This window comes from Microcaecilia unicolor, chromosome 3 (genome assembly GCF_901765095.1).
Source record: "Microcaecilia unicolor chromosome 3, aMicUni1.1, whole genome shotgun sequence".
Lineage (NCBI taxonomy): Eukaryota > Metazoa > Chordata > Amphibia > Gymnophiona > Siphonopidae > Microcaecilia > Microcaecilia unicolor.
Window position 1 is genome coordinate 38,991,452 of NC_044033.1, and position 20,433 is coordinate 39,011,884.

The window sequence follows — 20,433 nt, forward strand, 5'->3', positions numbered from 1 at the left end:
CATGTATGTGCAGGACGTCAGACTCACAGAAACAGAAGCCTGCGCGGCCGCATTGCTGATCTGCTAGGGCAGGCTTCTACATGTCGTGTAGCTAGTGGAGGAGTAGCCTAGTGGTTAGAGCACTGGTCTTGCATTCCAGAGGTGGCCAGTTCAAATCCCACTGCTGCTCCTTGTGATCTTGGGCGAGTCTTTTCACTCTCCATTGCCTCAGGTACAAACTTAGATTGTGAGCCCTCCTGGGACAGAGAAAAATCCAGTATACCTGAATGTAACTCACCTTGAGCTACTACTGAAAAAGGTATGAGCAAAATCTAAATAAATATTCTGTTTCCAACAGTGGCCAAGCCAGGTCACAACTACAGTGACAGAAACCCAAATCGTGGCAACATTCCATGCTACCAATCCCAGGGCAAGCAGAAGCTTCCCTACGCCTGTCTCAACAGCAGACTAACAAGGGGAAGCAACTGTGTAAGAACATTTAAAATAGACTGTTGCAAGTGAACTTGAATTTGGCATATAGCATTCATATACTAATCAGATGTGACAATGTTATTATGTTACCTATTTCCCATATCATCGCAGCAGTATTCATTTTGACAAATATGACATTAAACTCACTAACGTGCTTGCATTTATTGTGCAGCCACGGAAGTAAAGATTAATATAGTCTGATATGAAGAGTCTAGCATCAACACCGATCCTGAAGACAAATATAACATATTCTTTTGTATTTTGCTGCAACCATTTTGAACCCTACCATTATGGTGAAATTGGATACCCTATGAAGACAGCTTTCACTTCAGAGCCTGCTGTTTCTAATAATATGGATGCCATATTGCTGTCTTTTACTGGAGGCAGGTTTCATCTACTTCTTAGAAAATAGCTTTTGTAGAGACTTCTGTATTCCCTGCACACTCTTCTAGTGAGATACTCGACATGAATCAGAGGGAGAATGTATAGCCGATATAATGACACTATATTCAAAACAACCCAAGCTCACAGGCTAGGGCTTGTTTAACTTTGTCAACCTGAAAGGACCGGGGGAGTTTGGATATTGTCAGTATCCCACAAAGGGGTCTTTTTACTGAAATGCATGTTTATCACCTGTGTTTCCACCTGACAAACAGCAAAGTAGTGTTAATAAATATAAATGACCTTTTATTAATGTTAACAAAGTGGGATTGCTTTTGTTTGCATTAAAATTTAAGTGAGATTATTAATATACAAACCCCAGACTACAGCAGTTAAAAAAGAAGCTGCTTCTTGCAAAAACTGGTTTTGGAAAGGTAGTAAAAATGTCTAATAACTGATAGCAAAACTAGTGGGTCTAATGAAAGATGAAAGGCAGGAGCCAATAAGGGATAAACCGATCCTGAAATATACAGAAATACTCCTTATGTTTCAGTGGTTTATGCTACAGTTAATGTTTATGCTACATTGTAAAATACAGAACAGACAGCTCTAAAACTGTGTGCATGTAGTTGTATGGAGTAAGTGCACGGAAAAGCGGCATAGGAATGTAAGAGCACTACGTGCTTTTCTATAAGGTAATGCATACACATATTAGTGTGAAACAGAACAGGGGAAGGCAGACATTTGGCATAGCAGGGGCAGGGCATGGGCATGTCTTCCACTTAAACACACAGGGGTAGATTCTATATATCATGCCTAAAAAAAAGGCACAAAAATTAGACCTAGGTGTATTCAATAAACCATGCCTAAAGTTAGGCGAAGTTTATAGAATATGCCTAAATCTAGTCAAGGTTTATAGAATACACCCAGTGTGTGCTTTCTGTGACTATATTTAGTCATGGCCATTTATGTCAATGAAATGGTATAAATGCAGGTGCTAAATTACATGCAGAACAGGCATATTCTATAAAACTGCATGCAAATTCAAGGAATGCATATAACCCGCCCATGCCCCTCCCATGACCACACCCCCTTTTCAGATCCTCTTCTTGGAATTTAAGCGCATCACTTTATAGAATCCACTTAGACAGTTATGCGTATAAATTCTAATTAGTGCCAATTAGTGTCAACACAACCGAACTAAAGCACGTAATAGACATAACACAACTCTTCCGTTCTCCAATTCCCTAATGTGGCTGTGCCACATGAACTTGATCTTACCACAACATCACCCTGTATTTGTTCACACCGAAGCCTGCAAAGACCTCTCAGGTATTATGTAAGCCACATTGAGCCTACAAATAGGTGGGAAAATGTGGGATACAAATGTAACAAATAAATAAATAAATAAAATAATTGTTCAATGCAATTATCAGCACTGATTGATTTGTTAAGCTAATTAAGTTGCACATGCAAATCCAGAATATGACCAGATATGCACACACAACTTAAGACGCCCTATATAGAATCCGGGGGATGGGGGCGAGGAATTCTGCATAGGGCGCCCAAAGTTAGGTGCTGGGATGATACGCACTAGGCGCAAATTCTAGACAGGCATTTCTGAGCAGAACTGTCTTTATAGAATACTAGCTTAAGTCATATTTTATGCCTAGTTAGGCGCAAGCATTTATGCCCGCCAAAGGCTGGAGTAAATGCTCGCACCTAATTACTGCCAGTTAGGCGTGGAAATGTTAAGTAATCTATAACTCTATGCCTAAACCCTGACCATCCCATGCCCCTCCCTTGGACATGCCCCCTTTGGAGTTGTGTGAGAGATGGATTAGGCATACAGGTTATACAATAGGGAAGCAGAGCAGATACCAGTAATTAGTACAAATTAGTGCTTCTTACAGCCCAATTATTGATTGCAATCACCAATCTAGCCAATTAATTTGTGTGCGTATCTGCAATCCGTACTCAAAATTGCATGCACAAGTTTGGCAAGAAGGAAAATGATGAGAGCAATTATTTAAGGAGGAAAGACTTCAGAAACGCTGTATTCACTGTATATGTTCGTGAATTACAGACTGTTATTGATCTCCAGCGTATTTCACCATCAAGATCATGATACAGGTTCCTCATTAGTTGAAACCTCTGCTAACTAGTCAATATTATAACTCTGGTTTTAATGTATCTTAAATACTAAAATAATGAATAATAACACCTATCTGGGCTATGCATGGATTGGAGGGTGTGCTCGACAGAAAGCTTCTGTTTCCCAAACGCTTCATCGGGAGCTCCACCCTCGAACGCCAGAAATTGCCCTTCGGGGAGCTGGTCAGGCTTACTCCAACTCTGCTGGAGATCGATAACAGTCGGTAATTCACAAACATATACAGTGAATACAGAGTTTCTGAAGTCTTTCCTCCTTAAAGAATTGCTCTCATCATTTTCCTTCTTGCCTTTATAGTTTGGTAGTAATTCTCAGGGGCAAGTATCAGCAATTGGGTTAAATGCACAAGTTTGGGCAACCTATGCAGAATTTGGGGGACAACTTACAGAATACTCAAATTACGCATGTGACATGTTGCACTTAGGTGCACCCATTTACGCCTGATACTGAGCTGGCATAAGTGAGCGTGCCTAACTTTACACATGCCAATGAAGTTTTACGCCAGTGTTCTATAATGGCATCGTGCACACAGATGCCATTATAGAATAGATGCTTCCCAAATAGCATTGGGGTGCCTAACAGAAGCTTCTCAGTTATAGAATTGCCCCCTATAAGCATAAGTGTTTTGGCTACATGCATTTGCTACCCTGCGCACCTATCATTAAAGTAATTCATGGTGCTAATCTGTCCTTCTGATAAACTCCCAACACAGACTCTTGTTTCAGGCAAGGCCTGATCACAGTCGGAATGGGCCAGGCTCAAAGAGGGTGTTGTCGCAGAGCAGCAAGCAAAGAATAGGGAGGGGATAGGGCTTCGAGGAGGTGGGGGGAAAGGGGCAGGTAGGGTAGGCTGATGGGAAATAGGGGGATAATAGAAAGGAGTCAGGTAAGAAGCAGAGGCCAATCCAGGGAGAGGCCGACAGGCAGGAACAGAGGGAGAACTGGCATTTTAAATTTGCTTGCACCGCACCCTGGGTGCCATTCTCCAGGGGTGCATGGAGACGGCAAAGAACCTGGCAGTAAACTGCTGAAACCCCACCCCCTGCTCACCTTCAAGGAGCTGCAGGTTAAAAGATAGAAAACAGAGAGTAGGGGTGTAGCCAGACAACAAATTGTGGGTGGGCCTAGGCAAGAAGTGGGTGGGCACCAAGTGTTCTCCCCCCTCCCAACCACCATCACCCAAAAAAATTTCAGCTGGCAGGAAAGTACTTCTTTCCACCATGGCAGTATGCAGCAGGCATGTGCTGAAAACTGAGTGTGTGCCGGTGCCAGTATCGTGGAGAGTAGCGTTTTTGTTACCATCAGGGGGAAGTCTTCAGCTGGCCGAGCTTGAGATCCCCATCAGCTACCGCTAAATGTGAGCTACTGTTGGGTGGGCCTGAGCACTAAATGGGTGGGCCCCGGCCCACCTGTGGCTACGCCACTGAACTGTGGGTCACGAGGAAATTAGCAGGCATTTCCACAAGCTTAGTGATTGGGTGGCCATATTAACTATAGTCCATACAAAGCTTAGCAAGCATTCCCATGAACCATGTGATTAGGTGGCCACTGTAACTGTGAGCCATCTCGTCCGTGGGTGGCCACCTTAACTGTTGGAGGCCATTTTAACTATGAGCAGCCATCTTAAGGGTGGCCTTTAGATGGAGGGCAGTAGATGGCCATACCTGGTCTGGGCAGCCATCTTGACTGTGGCACATAGACGAAGGGCATAAGCTAATCTTATTAAATGACAGGATGCAGCAATACATGCATTTCTTTTTATTGCCATTGAGTGTAAGCATTGAATAAGTAAATAGGAGCATATGCATTTAATTTAGTTCAGACTACGTTATGTGTATGCATGCTCATGCACAATATTAATTGCATCTTATATATTGTCCACAATGGGGTTGGAGACCAGCTGTCGATATCTCAATCTATATGTAATAGCAACTGACAATTATCTAACCCTGTCATTCTTTACAGAGTTGTTTTGCAGCTATGCCTCCTTCAAAGAATGCTTCTCTATCAAAGGGCATGCAGCGAAGAAGGCATCCAGCACGTGGACCTCCAACCTGCAGCAGCATCCAGGACCAAGGTAATAGGACCACAGGTCAAGCGTGGTGCTAATAGTGTTGAAAATGAGGACCAGGGCATTGATGACCTCATTTAGGAGCTATGCCAGTATGTGCAATGCTACAGTGTCAACAAGGTGTGACAGTGGATGCAAGTTCCAGAAGCACCCATTGATGCTTCTCAGGATCCTGCACTGGCAGTCCTCTTCCCCCTGCCGAGCATATCCAATACGTGTGAATGGAGAGAGTCAAACCTTGCCACAGTTAACTCACTTGAACCCCTACAAGGCAACAGCCAACTGTCTACTGATAGTACCGATGATGATCTATCACTACCTAGTGTCAGCTAGAATGCTATTGAGACATTTAGGCAAAGAAAGTCAGATTCCAAAGACATGATTGTGTGGACTGTGCAAAGTGCTCAAATTGTGTGGTGTGGTAATGATGCTATTACGTTACTGGTATCCGCAGCACTCGCACCTCTCCCAGAGCTAGAGCCAGTAGTAGTGAGGTTGTGCTATGTGGTGTCAATTCATTAGCTAAAGGGGTGCTATAAAAGATGAAGCAAAAATTTTATAATAGGGAATTTATTGATATGTTTTCCCTGCTCCTCAGAGACCAGGATGATGTTGATGGGGAGGAGGTAGATAAGGAACACAAATGTCATGAAAAAGAGTGTAAACCCAAGATTTTAAGTCAATAGCTAACTGGGTCTCAGCCTTTCATATATTCATGAGTGTGATCATAGACGGAAAAATGTGTGGAGGAGTGGCCTAGTGGTTAGGGTGGTAGACTTTGGTCCTGGGGAACTGAGGAAGTGAGTTTGATTCCTGGCACAGGCAGCTCCTTGTGACTCTGGGCAAGTCACTTAACCCTCCATTGCCCGCCGCATTGAGCCTGCCATGAGTGGGAAAGCGCGGGGTACAAATGTAACAAAAATAAATAAACAGAGCTGAGCCCGTATCTCTTAAGATACTTAGATACTATTACACGGGTGCACAAAAAGTATGGGAGGTGGGCTTGGCTTAACAATTACATCAAATTCAGGAAGAGCAAGGTGGAGGACCTGTCCATCTCTTGGCGTCATAGGGTAGTTGATCTGTGGTTGGATGAAATGACTTTATCCAGACCATTTAGCCCAGATAGGTTCCTTCCTTCAAACCCTGCCCCCCCCCCGCCCTAACTCTAAGGCCAGCAAACCTTAAACACCCCAGACCACACCCTCCCTATCTCAGATAGCCTAAAAATGCTCGGTGTTACAATCAACAGCAACCTTACTCTTGAGAGCCAAGTAAACTCCGCAACAAAGAAAATGTTCCACTCAATATGGAAACTTAAACACGTAAAACCTTTCTTCCTGAGGGAAATATTTCGTAACCTAATACCAACAATGGTTCTAAGCCATGCAGATTACTGCAACGTAATCTATGCAGGATGTAAAGAACAACTCACAAAGAAACTCCAGACCGCCCAAAACACAACAGCCAGGTTGATATTTGGTAAAACACTATTTGAAAGTGTTACACCCCTCCAAGAAAAACTGCATTGGCTCCCAATCAACGAACGTATTACCTTCAAAATCTGCACCCTGGTCCACAAAATTATCTCCAGCAAAGCCCCAGGATACATGACTGACCTCATATATCTATCAACCAGAAACAGAACTGGATCATCACGAACATACCTAAACCTCCACTACCCAAATTGCAAAGGACTCAAATACAAAGCAACCTATGCATCCAGCTTCTCCTATATAAGCACACAATTATGGAACGCACTGCCAAAAGCTGTGAAAACAATCAATGACCATCCAAACTTCAGGAAATCACTAAAAACCAACCTGTTCAAAAAGGCTTACCCTACCGACCCAACATAAATGACTAGACTCGGCAACACAGCAAAACCAATGATCGTACTGAACAATATACAACCTTCCCTCTTTTCATCCCCCATGGTGCCTGAAACGCACCTACCTTTCTCGACCACAACATAACCTTGTATCTGTTTCTCTCTACCGGGCTTGGCGAACACCTTTACGGTACTATGTAAGCCACATTGAGTCTGCAAATAGGTGGGAAAATGTGGGCTACAAATGGAATAAATAAATAAATAAATACATAAATAAATAAATATGCAGACAATTCAACACTAGTAACTGTACGTGGAATCCATGCAGGTTTCGGCATGCCTGCTCCCACTGTAGAGCTCCACAACTAGCCACAGAATACATATCTGCTAGGGATAAACTAACACAGTCACAACTCCCCTACTGTCCATATAAGCTCCCTGGCACCATCCTCAATTAATTTAAGTGCAATGCTACTATGGCTAGCTCAGTACCTAGAGAGGGCACAAGCAGCAAGCATAAGTAGAGGTTTCTCAGAAGGCTTCCCTATATCTTACAAGGGCCCTTCACATGTGAATGGACTTTATCTGCTTTTCTTTTTTTTGACAACCTTCAGTGCGGTTTAGTAAATAGGGCCCTGAGCTTGATAAGACCACCTTTACACGTGTATGGCCGTGTATGTGTATAAAAGCTGATATTTACACCTGAGGATCCTTTGAAAATAAGGGTCATAGACATTTAGAAATTGATTCCAGGCAGAATGAATAAACAGCCCCTTTCTCTGGAAAACCTGTGACAGATTGTTCAGTTGGCTTATAACTGCATGATTTACAATAAGTTCATGGAGCATCTTCAGTTGAATTGTCCCTAATAAATATATACACTTGTACTGGAAGTACAAGTACAAGTGCATTGATAAAAACATTTTGTGCTTTATCATATTGACATTCAGGAAAAAGACAGAGAACCTCTCAGGAGGGATGAACTGGGTTTCCAATAATGAAGACTGTTCAGGCCACAGTGGATGTAGTAGACTGAATAAGGATTTAAAATAATTTTTACAGTGCCTAAATCTGAACATGAATTGGGATCAGGCAAAATACGTAAGTCACATGCTGCCACATCACATCGGTTATATACAATTGAAATTATAGGTTTCGGATCATATGTGGGGCAATCCTGTAACTGTATCCACGGTAGGAGCTTATTCTGGGGCCCTTACTACTACTACTACTATTTAGCATTTCTATAGCGCTACAAGGCATACGCAGCACTGCACAAACATAGAAGAAAGACAGACCCTGCTCAAAGAGCTTACCTTCTGCAAAGCTGTGGCACAAAGTGGCTGTTGCCATTAGTGAGTGGCCATTAGTGCATAGGTCCGTATTGCCACTCATTTTGTAGACAGTAAGGCAGGGACGTAGCTCCGGGAGGCCACGGGGGCCTGGGCCCCTGCAAATTTCTTCCGGGCCCCTGGTTTGACTGGCAGGGGTCCCCAACCCCCGCCGGTCTCCAGCACAGTCGCGTTCGCTGCCTGCCCCTGCTCTTCTTTCTTCTTGCTCAGCGTGCACAGGAGGAGAAAGAAGAGCAGGGGAAAGGCAGTGAACGTGACTGCGCCGAAGACTGGTGCTGAAGAAGGCTTCGGCTGGTGGGGTTTGGGGACCCCCGCCAGCAAAAGTATTTGTTTGTGAGGGGAAGCAGCAAGGAGGCAAGGAGGCCAGGTGAGGCGAGGCGTGAGGGGGCGGCGAAGCAGCACTCAAAATGTGCCCCAACCTCGGGCTCTGGCCCCCTCCCACCGTGAGGTCTGGCTACGCCCCTGCAGTAAGGGCTCATATACTAATCACACACTGATCAATTAGCATACTGCAATGCGGCTGTGCTAACTAATTAAGCCACACTGAGCCTGCAAAAAGGTGGGATAATGTGGGGTACAAATGCAATAAATAAATTAGCATAGACACGCCCACTCTCCACCCCCTAGACACACCCCCTCAACCAGAAAATTAAATCAATTTTTTAGCATGTGGGTAGAATGCATACATCGGGATTCTACTGCGGGATGCACATCCCATGCTAAGCCCTTTTAAGCTGCGGTACTCACACGTCAATGCTTACTGCAGCTTGGCAAAAGGATTCCTCTATGAGGGAACACAGATACTTACATTCCTTTATAGAGTACTAGTGTAACTAGGTGTATCTGTTCAAGCTCCTATGCCAGCCAATTTAATTTACAGTATTCTGTAAGTTCTGAAAGTTTAAACTCCGTCCATGCTCCACCTAAGTTCCGCCCATGTGTACAATTGCTTGCAAATACACACTATCTTACCTAACAGGGTATTTGCAGAATAATGCTGAGGTGGAATTTTGTCATTTAAGCACGTATGTGCACATGTATATGTTAGCCATTGTTCTAACCATTAGTGCATGTACTGGACATGGGTTAGTGTCTATATTCTAGAATTTTCCCCTAGGTGCCTAGAAAGCTTGCACTCAGAATGGTTGGCTAGTCACATTCTTCATGACTTGTAAGTTCCAATAGATTCCCATTTACAGATTCAAAGTAATAATGGTTACTTTTACTGTCCCAACTAACCATATTTTGTGTCATTTCCTTGTCATTTTCGGTATTTTTGGGGGTGAGGGGGATTTAGCAAGCTCCAGTAAAAGAGGGCCTATGCTGGCAAGTTTTTGATGCGAGCTGAGGCTCCCTTTTACCTCAGCAGGTAAAAGGCTGTCTCACTTTTTTTTTAAAGAAATGGTAATTCGGTAAGTGAAGCACTTACCGCACGTCCATTTCGTGGGGAGGTGGGGGAGCACTTACCACAACCCATTGAGGTAGCGGTAAGGGCTCCTGCACTAACCCAGCAATCACCGGGCAGCGTGGAACACTGCCCAATTACTGCAGGGTAAGCACTGGCGCTATAAAAAATGAAACATATTTTTGTAGCACCGGAAATGACTCCTGCTGGGAGAGGGAGCTACCGCCAAGCTTCTGCGGAAGTCCGGACTGGCAAGCAGCAAGCTTATTGCCGCACGCCAACCCTTTAGTAATAAGGCTCCTGAGTATGAACTCTTTTGTAACAGTTTGCACTATGTGCAAAGAGGGAATACTCTTTCGGTACAAGTGCGCAGTGTGTATGCATGTGCAGTGGTTCACGCATTGTGAAGCTTTTGTGCAAACATAAGGGTTTGAATGGTTACACTATCGGGAAAACTGTGTGCATTCTTTCCAAAAGAGTCTGCCCTCCTTGCACATAGGGGAAAGTTCTATAATGGTGCTACAGATTCCATGCTGGAAAAATGGACATTGAACAGCATTTTACAATGGGTGTTGCGGGATGGGTGCCCTTTTTAAAACAGAGCATAGGGCCGGGATTCGTGTTCAACTTTGGCCAAAAGGAGTTACACCAATGGCACGCAAGTGGGTGTAGATCCCCAAATTCTTTAACATTGCATGTATTTTAAGGGAACACCTCCATGGCCCGTCCATGCTCCTCCCATGGCCATGCAGTTTTTGCAGATCTGCATGGAATGCTTATGCACGGTGTGTGTGCATAAGTGTTTTTTTCTGTGTGGAATTGCCATTTCGTCCCAGTTTTGGCACCTTCCATTCATTAGAACACTTTGTTGCACCCAAAATTCAGCACACAAGTAACGCCTAACATTCAGCGCCATGTACAGAATTTCCCCCATAATGCACACTCTTTCAAATTCTTATGGTTTTTATTGCTTTTTTTGTTCAGTAACGACAGGCAGCGACATGGGATGTATTGCTGACATTTCCCGTGCCATCGCACTGCTCCTAGTATTTTATATGAAAGAACACTTTTTTCAAGGACACATCAGATTACTCCCTTCAACTTTCTTTCCTCTAAGAACTTATTAACCTGGAACGCTAATTGTCTGGCAACCCAACACATGAAAATGAATTATGAGCAGATTAAGGTAACATATTGTTTAAGTAAATGCTTATGAATATAGGTCATTTGAGAACTAGGAAAAATGTATATGTAGTGCAAGGTCATCCAAATATGACTTTTATTCACCACTGTATCAGATGCTCCATAACTAATGAGTGGGGAGGTTTTCAAGAGTTATAACTGAATTTCCTATATAATTGTGGCAACACTTCATGAAATATAATATCTGGGTTTTGTCAGTGGCATTCCTATGTCAGCTGCCACCCAGGGCGGATCGCCACTGTGCCCCCCCCCCCCCCCCCCCCGCTCGGCGTATCACCTCCTGGGGGTGCAGGGAGCAGTCACACGGCTGTCGACTCCACCGGTTCCCTGCCTCGGAATAGGAAGTAACATCAGAGGGAGCAGGGAACTGGTGGAGCCGACCGCCGTGCAACTGCCCCCTGCACACCCATGCAGCGTGCACCTAGGGCAAACTGTCCCTACCCCTGCCCTTGGAATGCCACTGGATTTTGTCTATGATATATAAATATTTGCTTTAAAAATACAACTCTGTCTTTTCAAATGTTAAAATGCCCTTAAGCAGCAAGTGAGTGATGCCATGATGCGTGTAAAAGTGGTAAATCATTGTACTTGAATGTTCTCTTTTATTCAAGGAACTCTAAAGATCCGATCAAGGAGATTGCTTAATATCCTAGAACATCAATATTCATTTCCTGTCCTACAGGATCACACATGTGTTGGGTTTTTAGACTATCTAATAAAAGTCAATGAGAATGATTTGCATTCAATGGAGGTAGCATGAATGCAAATCTATCACATGCATATTCATTAGGGTTATCCTGAAACCCCACCCATTTATGATCTTTAAAAATCCATTAGTAAATACTATTGTCTTGCAGTAATGACAAAATTAATCGATGTCATTAAAATATAAGCCAAAGCCAAATATAAACAATGTCAACAACTGATCAAAAGATAATAAATTGCGATAACTTTTAAAAGCCATTTCAACTTTTATTTCTTAATATTCTGCAAGATTCAGGCAACTATTTCCTTGATATACAAATCACTGCGTAGCCATCTGTTGTTCTGTTCAATTTACTGTCTAATATAGCAGCGCAACAACTCAGAAATACTATCAGCCTGTGCCCTACAGCTGTGAGGCATTTAGAAAAAGAATTCACTGTAGTACTTACGGTCATTGCACAATGGTCCGCTGAAAGAGGTCATGCTGCAGTCACAGCTGAATCCATCCCACTGCTGCAAGCACACTCCTTGGTTTGCACAGGAATCCTCTTGGCACGTAGTACTCGGGCCTGGTGAAAACATATAAAAAAGGACTGCACATTGGATTCTTTAGCAACAGGTCTATATTTTTTTGTCAAAATACAGGATCACATAGAGGAAGCTGCCAACAAGGTCACATGTAACAATGGTTACATGAATGGAAACAAGAATACATTTATTGCGGGTCAAATGCCGTCAACACAAAGGCAAAATACATTTACTCTTAAGGAAATATTTGCTTAGATCAATAACATTGACAGCAATTTTAGCTGAGTTTTTTGTTTTAACCTGTTCTTTATTTCATTCAACTGCACCAATAAAGCTTATTTTCATTTCTCCAGTACTCGCTGTGGGGTCCTTTTAATAAGCTGTGGAAAAAGGGGACCTGCGCTGGCGTAAGCACGTTTTTGATGTGCGCTGAGGCCCCCTTTTACCGCAGCGGGTAAAAAGCTGGTGGGTTTTTTAAAAATGACCATGCGGCAAGTGAAGCACTTGCCGCATGGCCATTTTGTGTGTGTGTGGGGGGGGGGGGGGGAAGACACTTACCACCACCCATTGAAGTGGTGGTAAAAGCTCCCGTACTAATCTGGCGGTAACCAGGCAGCATACTGCACTGCCCGATTACTGCTGGTTAAATACCGGCGCTGCAAAAATAAAAATATTTTTGTAGCGCTGGAAATGGCACGCCGGAATGCTGCAGCAGTGGCGTAGCCACAGGTGGGCCTGGGTGGGCCAGGGCCCACCCATTTAGGGTTCAGGCCCACCCAACAGTAGCATACATTTAGTGGTAGCTGGTGGAGATCCCAAGCTCTATCAGCTGAAGAGTTCCCTTTGATGGTAAGCCAAGGTGGAAAGAAGAGTTTTCTCGCCAGCTGAGATATTTTTTTGGTGGTGGTGGTGGTGAAGAACACTTGGTGCACACCCACTTCTTGTCTAGGCCCACCCAGAATCTGTTGTCTGGCTACGCCCCTGTCAGCTGCGGTAGCCCGGCGGTTATTCTGGATTAGTTAGCAGTAAGCCCGTGTTGACCTTACCGCCGCTTAATAAAAGACCCCCTGTATTTTTACATACTGTGTTGAAAGTTTCATTAAAAAATGGAAATCAAATTTTTAGCAAAAAAGCATAGAAGAAAAAAAAAATAATAATAATAATTAAAGGCTGAAAAGGAGCAACCCTGTCATGTCCCAGAATTGTCAACATTTATGTTGGATTGTTGGCACATACTGAGTTCAATGGTACTATGATTCCATGCAGTTCTAACACAGTACGTGAAGGAACTTTATAAATAATAATACCAAGCTAATTTATTTATAAAGAATAAAAAGAAAATCATCAAAATATAAAGTATTTCAGGAGGAAATGGTCAAACAGTAATTACTACACAAATATCTTCAAGACTGAAATCTGTCATGCAAAGTATGTGAAAAATGAACGATCTTGCACTCTTGGTTTAGTAGAGGATGAAGGAAAAATGCAAGTAGACAACACAAGTTAGTACACAAATACAAAGACATTAAGGGATCATTTTACTAAGCTGCAGTCAAAAGTAGCCTTAACGTGCCCTTATGCGGGTTTTTTTTACCCATGTGCTAAGGCCATTTTTAGCTCAGTTGGAAAATGGCCGATTTTCTATATTCTTCATTAATGGTCAAGCGCTAATGTTGCCATTAACACGCAGCCACTAAAAACATTAGTGCATGAGCACTTACCGACACCTCTATTGTAGGTGGTAAAGTCTCACATGCTAATCCTGTGCTATCCAGTAAGTGCATGTTGAGTAGCGCAGGAACACTCACTCTCCGCCCCCAGACATGTCCCTCCAACAAAAATGATTTAAAATGTTATTTTAGCAAGCGTTAACGCACAACGATTTGGAACTTACTATAGGACGCCTGAGAATGTCCTCACGGTAGGCCATTATAAGTTGCGGTAAGCATGTGTTAGCATTTTCCGGCGCTTAGTAAAAGGACCCCTAATTCAAATATTCCCATTTTGCATCTTAATTTCAGTCTTGGTTAACGTACAGTGCTATCTACCTTGCAAGTCAGCTTTCATCAACCCAACTTTGTCAGCAAAACAGCACAAAAACACAAAAGCAAAACATATTAAATGTTAGTAAGCAGTACTAAAATGGTGGCAAACAGAGAAAACACTTTGAGCAAAATGGCACGCTGCTGTTTTTACGAGAAAGAAATGCAATGTAATGCAAACAAATTTACGTCCACAGCCACAAATCTGGAGGCAAGCAAAACTAAAGAAAGCAGTAATTGGCAACTAATTCGCTAACAATATAACAGATATTTAAACTGCTGATTTATAATAGAAGAAAGTTATACATTTTGCCTAGTTAGGTATGAATTCATTAACAAAGCAAATGCATGGTACACATCCTGACTACTCATGGGACAAATATGCTATGACGTTTAGAAGGAAAGTGCACCCCTGCCCCTTACATCTTCTCCCTTTCCCGGTGGTGAATGCAATACGAGCCAAGTCCATATTTTGAGCAATCTTGTCAGTCGTGTTAGAGGCAAACATTATCAATATATTGCTAGATTTTAATGACTGTTCACTGAAAGCTCACACATGTAGTCACCGCTGCTGCTCCCACTGGCAACCTCAGCAGTTGATCATCCTAGAAACCAATTATGCTGTGTTAGGGAGCCAAGAAAGTGGCTGCAGTTTAGAGCCTGCACCTCCAGCTATGAAATCAACTCTGTATTACTGAGCAATGTACCTTATCCTCTACTCAAGAGGAGATTAAACATATAAAAATACTAATTAGAATCACAGAGATGATGATGATCTATTTCAGGCCGTGTTGAGTAATTTTCGAGTATTATGTGAGACCATCCTTAAGATTCAGATGAAGAGAGATCTTGGCCTTAACCCTTGTCCCTGATGAAAGAGTTTGAAACCCGCGGAGTCGGGCGGTTTCAGGGGAAGGCGTCTACTGGACACTTAGAGTTCGTATCTATTTTCAGCGAGGCAACTTCAAGGTAAGTGCACAGTGTCTCACGATTTATTATTGCAAGTTGATAAATGATATTTATAGCACTTGGGTGATGGGGTGCAAATGACAAAAAATACCCTCCCAAAAATTCATTAAGAGTAACCCGATGAAAGAAGTGCTATACCACTGATTAGCAGCTTTATTGTCTGCATTGAATAGTGGGTTATATCTGAGGGTACTCTAAACATATTATATATATACTAGGAAAAAAGGCCCGTTTCTGACAGAAATGAAATGGGCGCTAGCAAGGTTTTCCTCGGAGTGTGTGTGTTTTACAGAGTGTGTGTGAGAGTGAGTGTGTGATACAGAAAGAGTGAATGTGTGAGTGTGTGTGACAGAGCGAGAGTGAATGTGTGAGTGTGTGTGACAGAGAGTGAGACTGTGTGCGAGAGTGTGTGTGTGTGAGAATGAGAGTGTGTGCCAGGGGCCCCCTCCCTCCCAGTTTCAGGGTCCGCCCCCCCCCTGCAAGGTCCAGTGTCCGCTCTCTCTCCCTCCCACCCACCCAGTTCCAGGGTCTTTCCCCCCCCCCTCCCTCCCTCCATCCCAGTTTCTGTGTCCGTCTGGCCACCCTCCAAGTTAGTTCCAGCGTCGTTGCCCCCCCTCTCTCCCTCCCTCCCTGTTCCAGAGTAGTTGCCCCCTCTCTTTTCCTCCCCTCCAGCCACCCACCTGCAATGTGGTGAAGCTGACTCCGTGGCTGAAGTGAAGTGTTTTTTTTCTTCATGTTCGTCGTTCTGTCACCATCTCTGTCGGCCCCGCCCTCGTGCCTCTGATAGATCTGCCGCCCTCGACGAACCTAACGATCCGCATGAACCCTTCACTTGAAGCCACGGAGTCAGCTTCAGAACGTTGAAGGTGCCTTTTATTATAGTAGAGATATAAGTCATTTTTTGCAAGCTGTGACACTGAGATATATTTGTATATTTTTGGTGGCTCCAGTCCTGGTTGTTGCAGTACTCATAACTTTGGGTGTGAGCATTTATGCCTGCCAAAGACTAGTATAAATGCTCACACCCAACTAATGGAAGTTAGGTGTGCAAATGCTGGTATTCTATACCACCATGCCTAATTTCTGGGAATACCCTTGATCTGTCCATGTCCCTCCCATGGTCATGCCCCTTTTGGAGTTTCACGCTATAAAATTTAGACACACGTGCTATAGAATAGTGCATAAGGCAGGTCCGTTTTCATGGAGAGGGTGGAAGATACTTGGAATGCCCTCTCGTGAGAGGTGGTGGGGATAAAAACGGTAACAGAATTCAAAAATGCTTGGGATAAACACAAAGGAATCATGTTTAGAAGGAATTAATCCACAGAAGCTTAGCGGAGACTCGGTGGCAACACCGGTAATTGGGAAGCAAAGCCAGTGCTGTGCAGACTTCTACAATCTATGCCCTGATCGTGACTGGACAGATGCAGCAGAAGTAAATGGAGAACAAGGTTAATGCTGGGCAGACTTCTACCTAAGGGTTTTTGTTTTTGTTTTGGATCTGGGGCGATGGAGTCCCGTTGACAGGGGCTATCCATGGATTTTCAACAGCATTATCCAGATGATGCCTCTGAAATCACCACAGAACCCTCTGCTGGCCTAGTGGTTAGGGTGGTGGACTTTGGTCCTGAGGAACTGAGTTTGATTCCCAGCACAGACAGCTCCTTATGACTCTGGGCAAGTCACTTAACCCTCCATTGCCTGCCATGAGTGAGAAAGCACAGGGTACAAAAATAAATAAATCAAAAATAGTGCTGAGGTGGTCTGGGGCAAAGCTGGGATTTATTTTAGAATGCAACAGCATTATTTTCCGGGATCTAGATAACTATCTGGATAACTTGGGACAGCAGAAAGATGTTGCAAGTTATCTGGATTCAGATTGAATAATCTAGTATGCTCCTTCTCCATGCTAATTACTGTAGCGGCAGTTCTATAAATTGGCACTTCAGTTTAGGTGCCCCAATGCCATACCCTTAGTGCCAATTTTATAATGGAATCTTGGCACCAAGATTCCATTATAGAATACTAGCTTAAGTTGGCATTGGTACATCCATGTTTAGCTGTGCCCTCTTATGTCATATCAATGCCAGTCCTAAGTGTGCCAAGTGAGGTTCATAATTTATAGTATTCTATAAACTATGGGCCCAATATTCAAAGCAATTTAAGCGAGCAAACTCCTCTCCTGCCCATTTAAATCGCCTGTCACCACCCAACCGCCAATATTCAAAGGTAGTAAAACGGGCAGTGCTGCTGAAAATCACCTCAGACCAGACAAAAAGAGGGCTGGTCAGGGGTGGGTGAGGGGACAACAATAGAGAGGAGCTGGGGTTTATGTGTGTGCCAATAATATTCAGCTAAGGCCTGCATAAGTTAAGTGGATGAAGTTAAGAAAGCTCAAAAACTGACCTAACTTCACCCACTTAACCTGTATTAGCCCTGGCTGAATATCAGGCTGGGACCCACATAAAAAAATATATATATTCCCTCTTCTCAACCCCTCCACCCTGATGAGGTCTGTAGGTCCCCCTCCTGACCCCTTCAATGAGCTGTGGCAACCTAGTGTTGTGCTAGGAGTCTTATCTATTTGCGCTTTTACACCTGAATACTATCAGCCCAAGTTAATATTGAGTCCTGACACAGGCTTGTTTATCCAAAACATGGCGACCATGTTGAGCTGTGGCAGCCCTCAACAAAAGCTCCCTCCATCAGCCTCCCCCCATCCATACCTCCCACATCCCAGTCAAGATAAGACCACCCTGGGGCCTATCTGACCTCCCTGGTGGTCTAACGGGGCATCAGGGACAGAAGCGAACCCCCCTCACTCCTGCCCCTAGTGGCAGCTTCCTCAGAATGGCTGCCAGTGACTTCTCGTAGTACTTGCAGTACTGTGAGGGTGCCATGAGAGGTCGTGGTAGCCATTTTGAAGATGTTGCCGCTATGGGCAAGAGCAAGGGTGTTTGCTTCTTCCCTAACACCTTGCTGGACCACCAGGGAGGTCAGGTAGGCCCCAAGGGAAGGTCTTATCCTAACCAAGAAGTGGGGGTGGGGTGGGAATGGGAGGGGATGCTAAAAAGGGGGTGTTGTTGGGAACTGCTGTCGAACATCGGGAGGCCAGGAAGGGGATCTACAGACCTAGTTGGGGGAGACAGGAAGGTGGAAAAGAAAAATGTTTATGCAGGTCCTGGCCTGATATTCAGCTGGAGACCATATAATTTTCTTATCCATACCCCGACTGAATATCAGCAAGGCCCATATAAGTCCAGCAGCCAGCCCACCCTCATTTAGCCCCCGATATTCAGTGCCGGTGCCCACACGTGGCCCAGCACTGAATACTGGGGGCTAAACTTGCCTGCGACAGTAGGTGATTAAAAAAATGCTCACCACCTCCAACTGTATATTGGAGGTATGTGCTTAACTGGGAGATATGTCCATGGCCCACATGTTCACCCACGTTTACACCCCCTTACAATTAGGTGCAATGCTGAGTACATTGAACTGTGACTTCAAATGCTGTGCGTTTCACGTAATTAGTTGAGCTGTTTGTCAGAGCGTTAAAGGCTATAGCACAAAGCGTTGTGATAGGTGTTTTATTTATTTGCACTTTAACATCCATATACTATCATCACAAGTTAATATTGACTCCTGATGCAGGCTTGTTTATCTGAAACACGGTGACCGTGTTGAGTCTTTTTAAATAGTACAATGATATCCATAAGCTCTTGGGGACAAATACATTTGAGTAAACTTCTCTTTGAGTGGAGTGGAGGAGTAGCCTAGTGGTTAGTGCAGTGGACTTTGATTCTGGGGAACTAGGTTCAATTCCCATGGTAGCTCCTTGTGACTCTGGCCAAGTCACTTAACCCTCCATTGCCCCTGGTATAAAATAAGTACCTGAATATATGTAAACCACTCTGAATGTAGTTGCAAAAACCCATAGGCATAGTTTGACTGTTTCATTTGGGGGGGGGCAAAGGATGGGCGGAGCATATTAGCATATACATATGCAAATGAATATGCTAATATGGAGGAAGGAATTGAAATTTACAGGTAAAATATTACAGATGCACATTTCAAAAAGCTGACATTTCAATTAATAAATTCTGAATAAAATACTTTTATCTAACTTTGTTGTCTGATCATTTAGTTTTTCTATTCGCTTTGGACCCAGTGTCTTCTGTTTTATGCAGTGTCTTCTTTCCAGTAGGCTTCCCTCTGCTCCCCACCCCTCCCAGTCCCATCCATCTTCTGTTCCTTCCCTCTGCTCACCACCCCTCCCAGTCCCATCCATCTTCTGTTCGTTCCCTCTGCTCACCATCCCTCCGTCCCATCCATCTTCTGCTCCTTCCCTCTGCTGTGCCTGACCTGTCCCAATCCCATCCATCTCCTGGTCCATCCCTCTGCTCCCCACCCCTCCCAGTCCCATCCATCTCTTGCTCCTTCCCTCTGCTCCCCACCCCTCCCAGTCCCATCCATCTCTTGCCCCTTCCCTCTGCTCCCCACCCCTCCCAGTCCCATCCATCTCCTGGTCCATCCCTCTGCTCCCCACCCCTCCCAGTCCCATCCATCTTCCCTCTGCTCCCACCCCTCCCAGTCCCATCCATCTCCTGGTCCATCCCTCTGCTCCCCACCCCTCCCAGTCCTATCCATCTTCCATCTGCTGCCCCCCACCCCCGCGAGGTCCAAGATCGTGACTCCATCTACCCCCCTCTCTTCCTCCCTCCTTCCGGCGCAGGCAGCAGTCTTTTCCAGCGTTCCTGGCAGCGGTAGCGATGTACACGCTGCCTTCGGTCTGCCCCGAAAGCCTTCTCTTCAAGTTCCTGTTCCCACCTATGCGGGAACAGGAACTTGAAGAGAAGGCTTCGGGGCAGCGTGTACAACGCTACCGCTGCCAGGAACGCTGGAAAAGACTGCTGCCTGTGCCGGAGGGATGGAGGAAGAGAGATGGGTAGACGGACACGCTCCTCTCCGTCCACTTGTCTTCCCTGCCCTCTCTGTCTGCGTCCAGGACCAGCCCGAAAGGAAATGACGTCAGAGGAAGGTGGGACACAGACAAAGAGGGCAGGGAAGCCAAGCAGATGGAGAGGAGCGCGTGTCTGCTTGATTTTTTTTTTAACTACTGGCGCGGCGGCGGCGCCTCGTGGTCGTTTGGGGGGGCATTGCCCCCCCTTGCCCCCCCCCCCCAGTCTACGCCCATGCAAAAACCTCAGAAAGGCAGTATATCAAGTCCCAGTTCCCTTTCCCTATTTAAGATTCTACATGGAATGTTGCTACAATTGGAGATTCTAGATGGAAAGTTGCTACTA

The 20,433-nt window shown here is 44.5% G+C and overlaps 1 protein-coding gene across 1 annotated transcript in view; it reads right to left on the reverse strand.

Annotated features, from left to right (window-relative positions):
* The window catches only part of NRXN1 (neurexin 1), a 2,115,739-nt gene that overhangs the window by 991,880 nt on the left and 1,103,426 nt on the right, over positions 1-20,433 (reverse strand). The window contains exon 16 of the mRNA XM_030195841.1: positions 12,041-12,160. Within this exon, the coding sequence (XP_030051701.1) occupies positions 12,041-12,160 (120 nt within the window). The remainder of the gene's footprint in view (positions 1-12,040; positions 12,161-20,433) is intronic.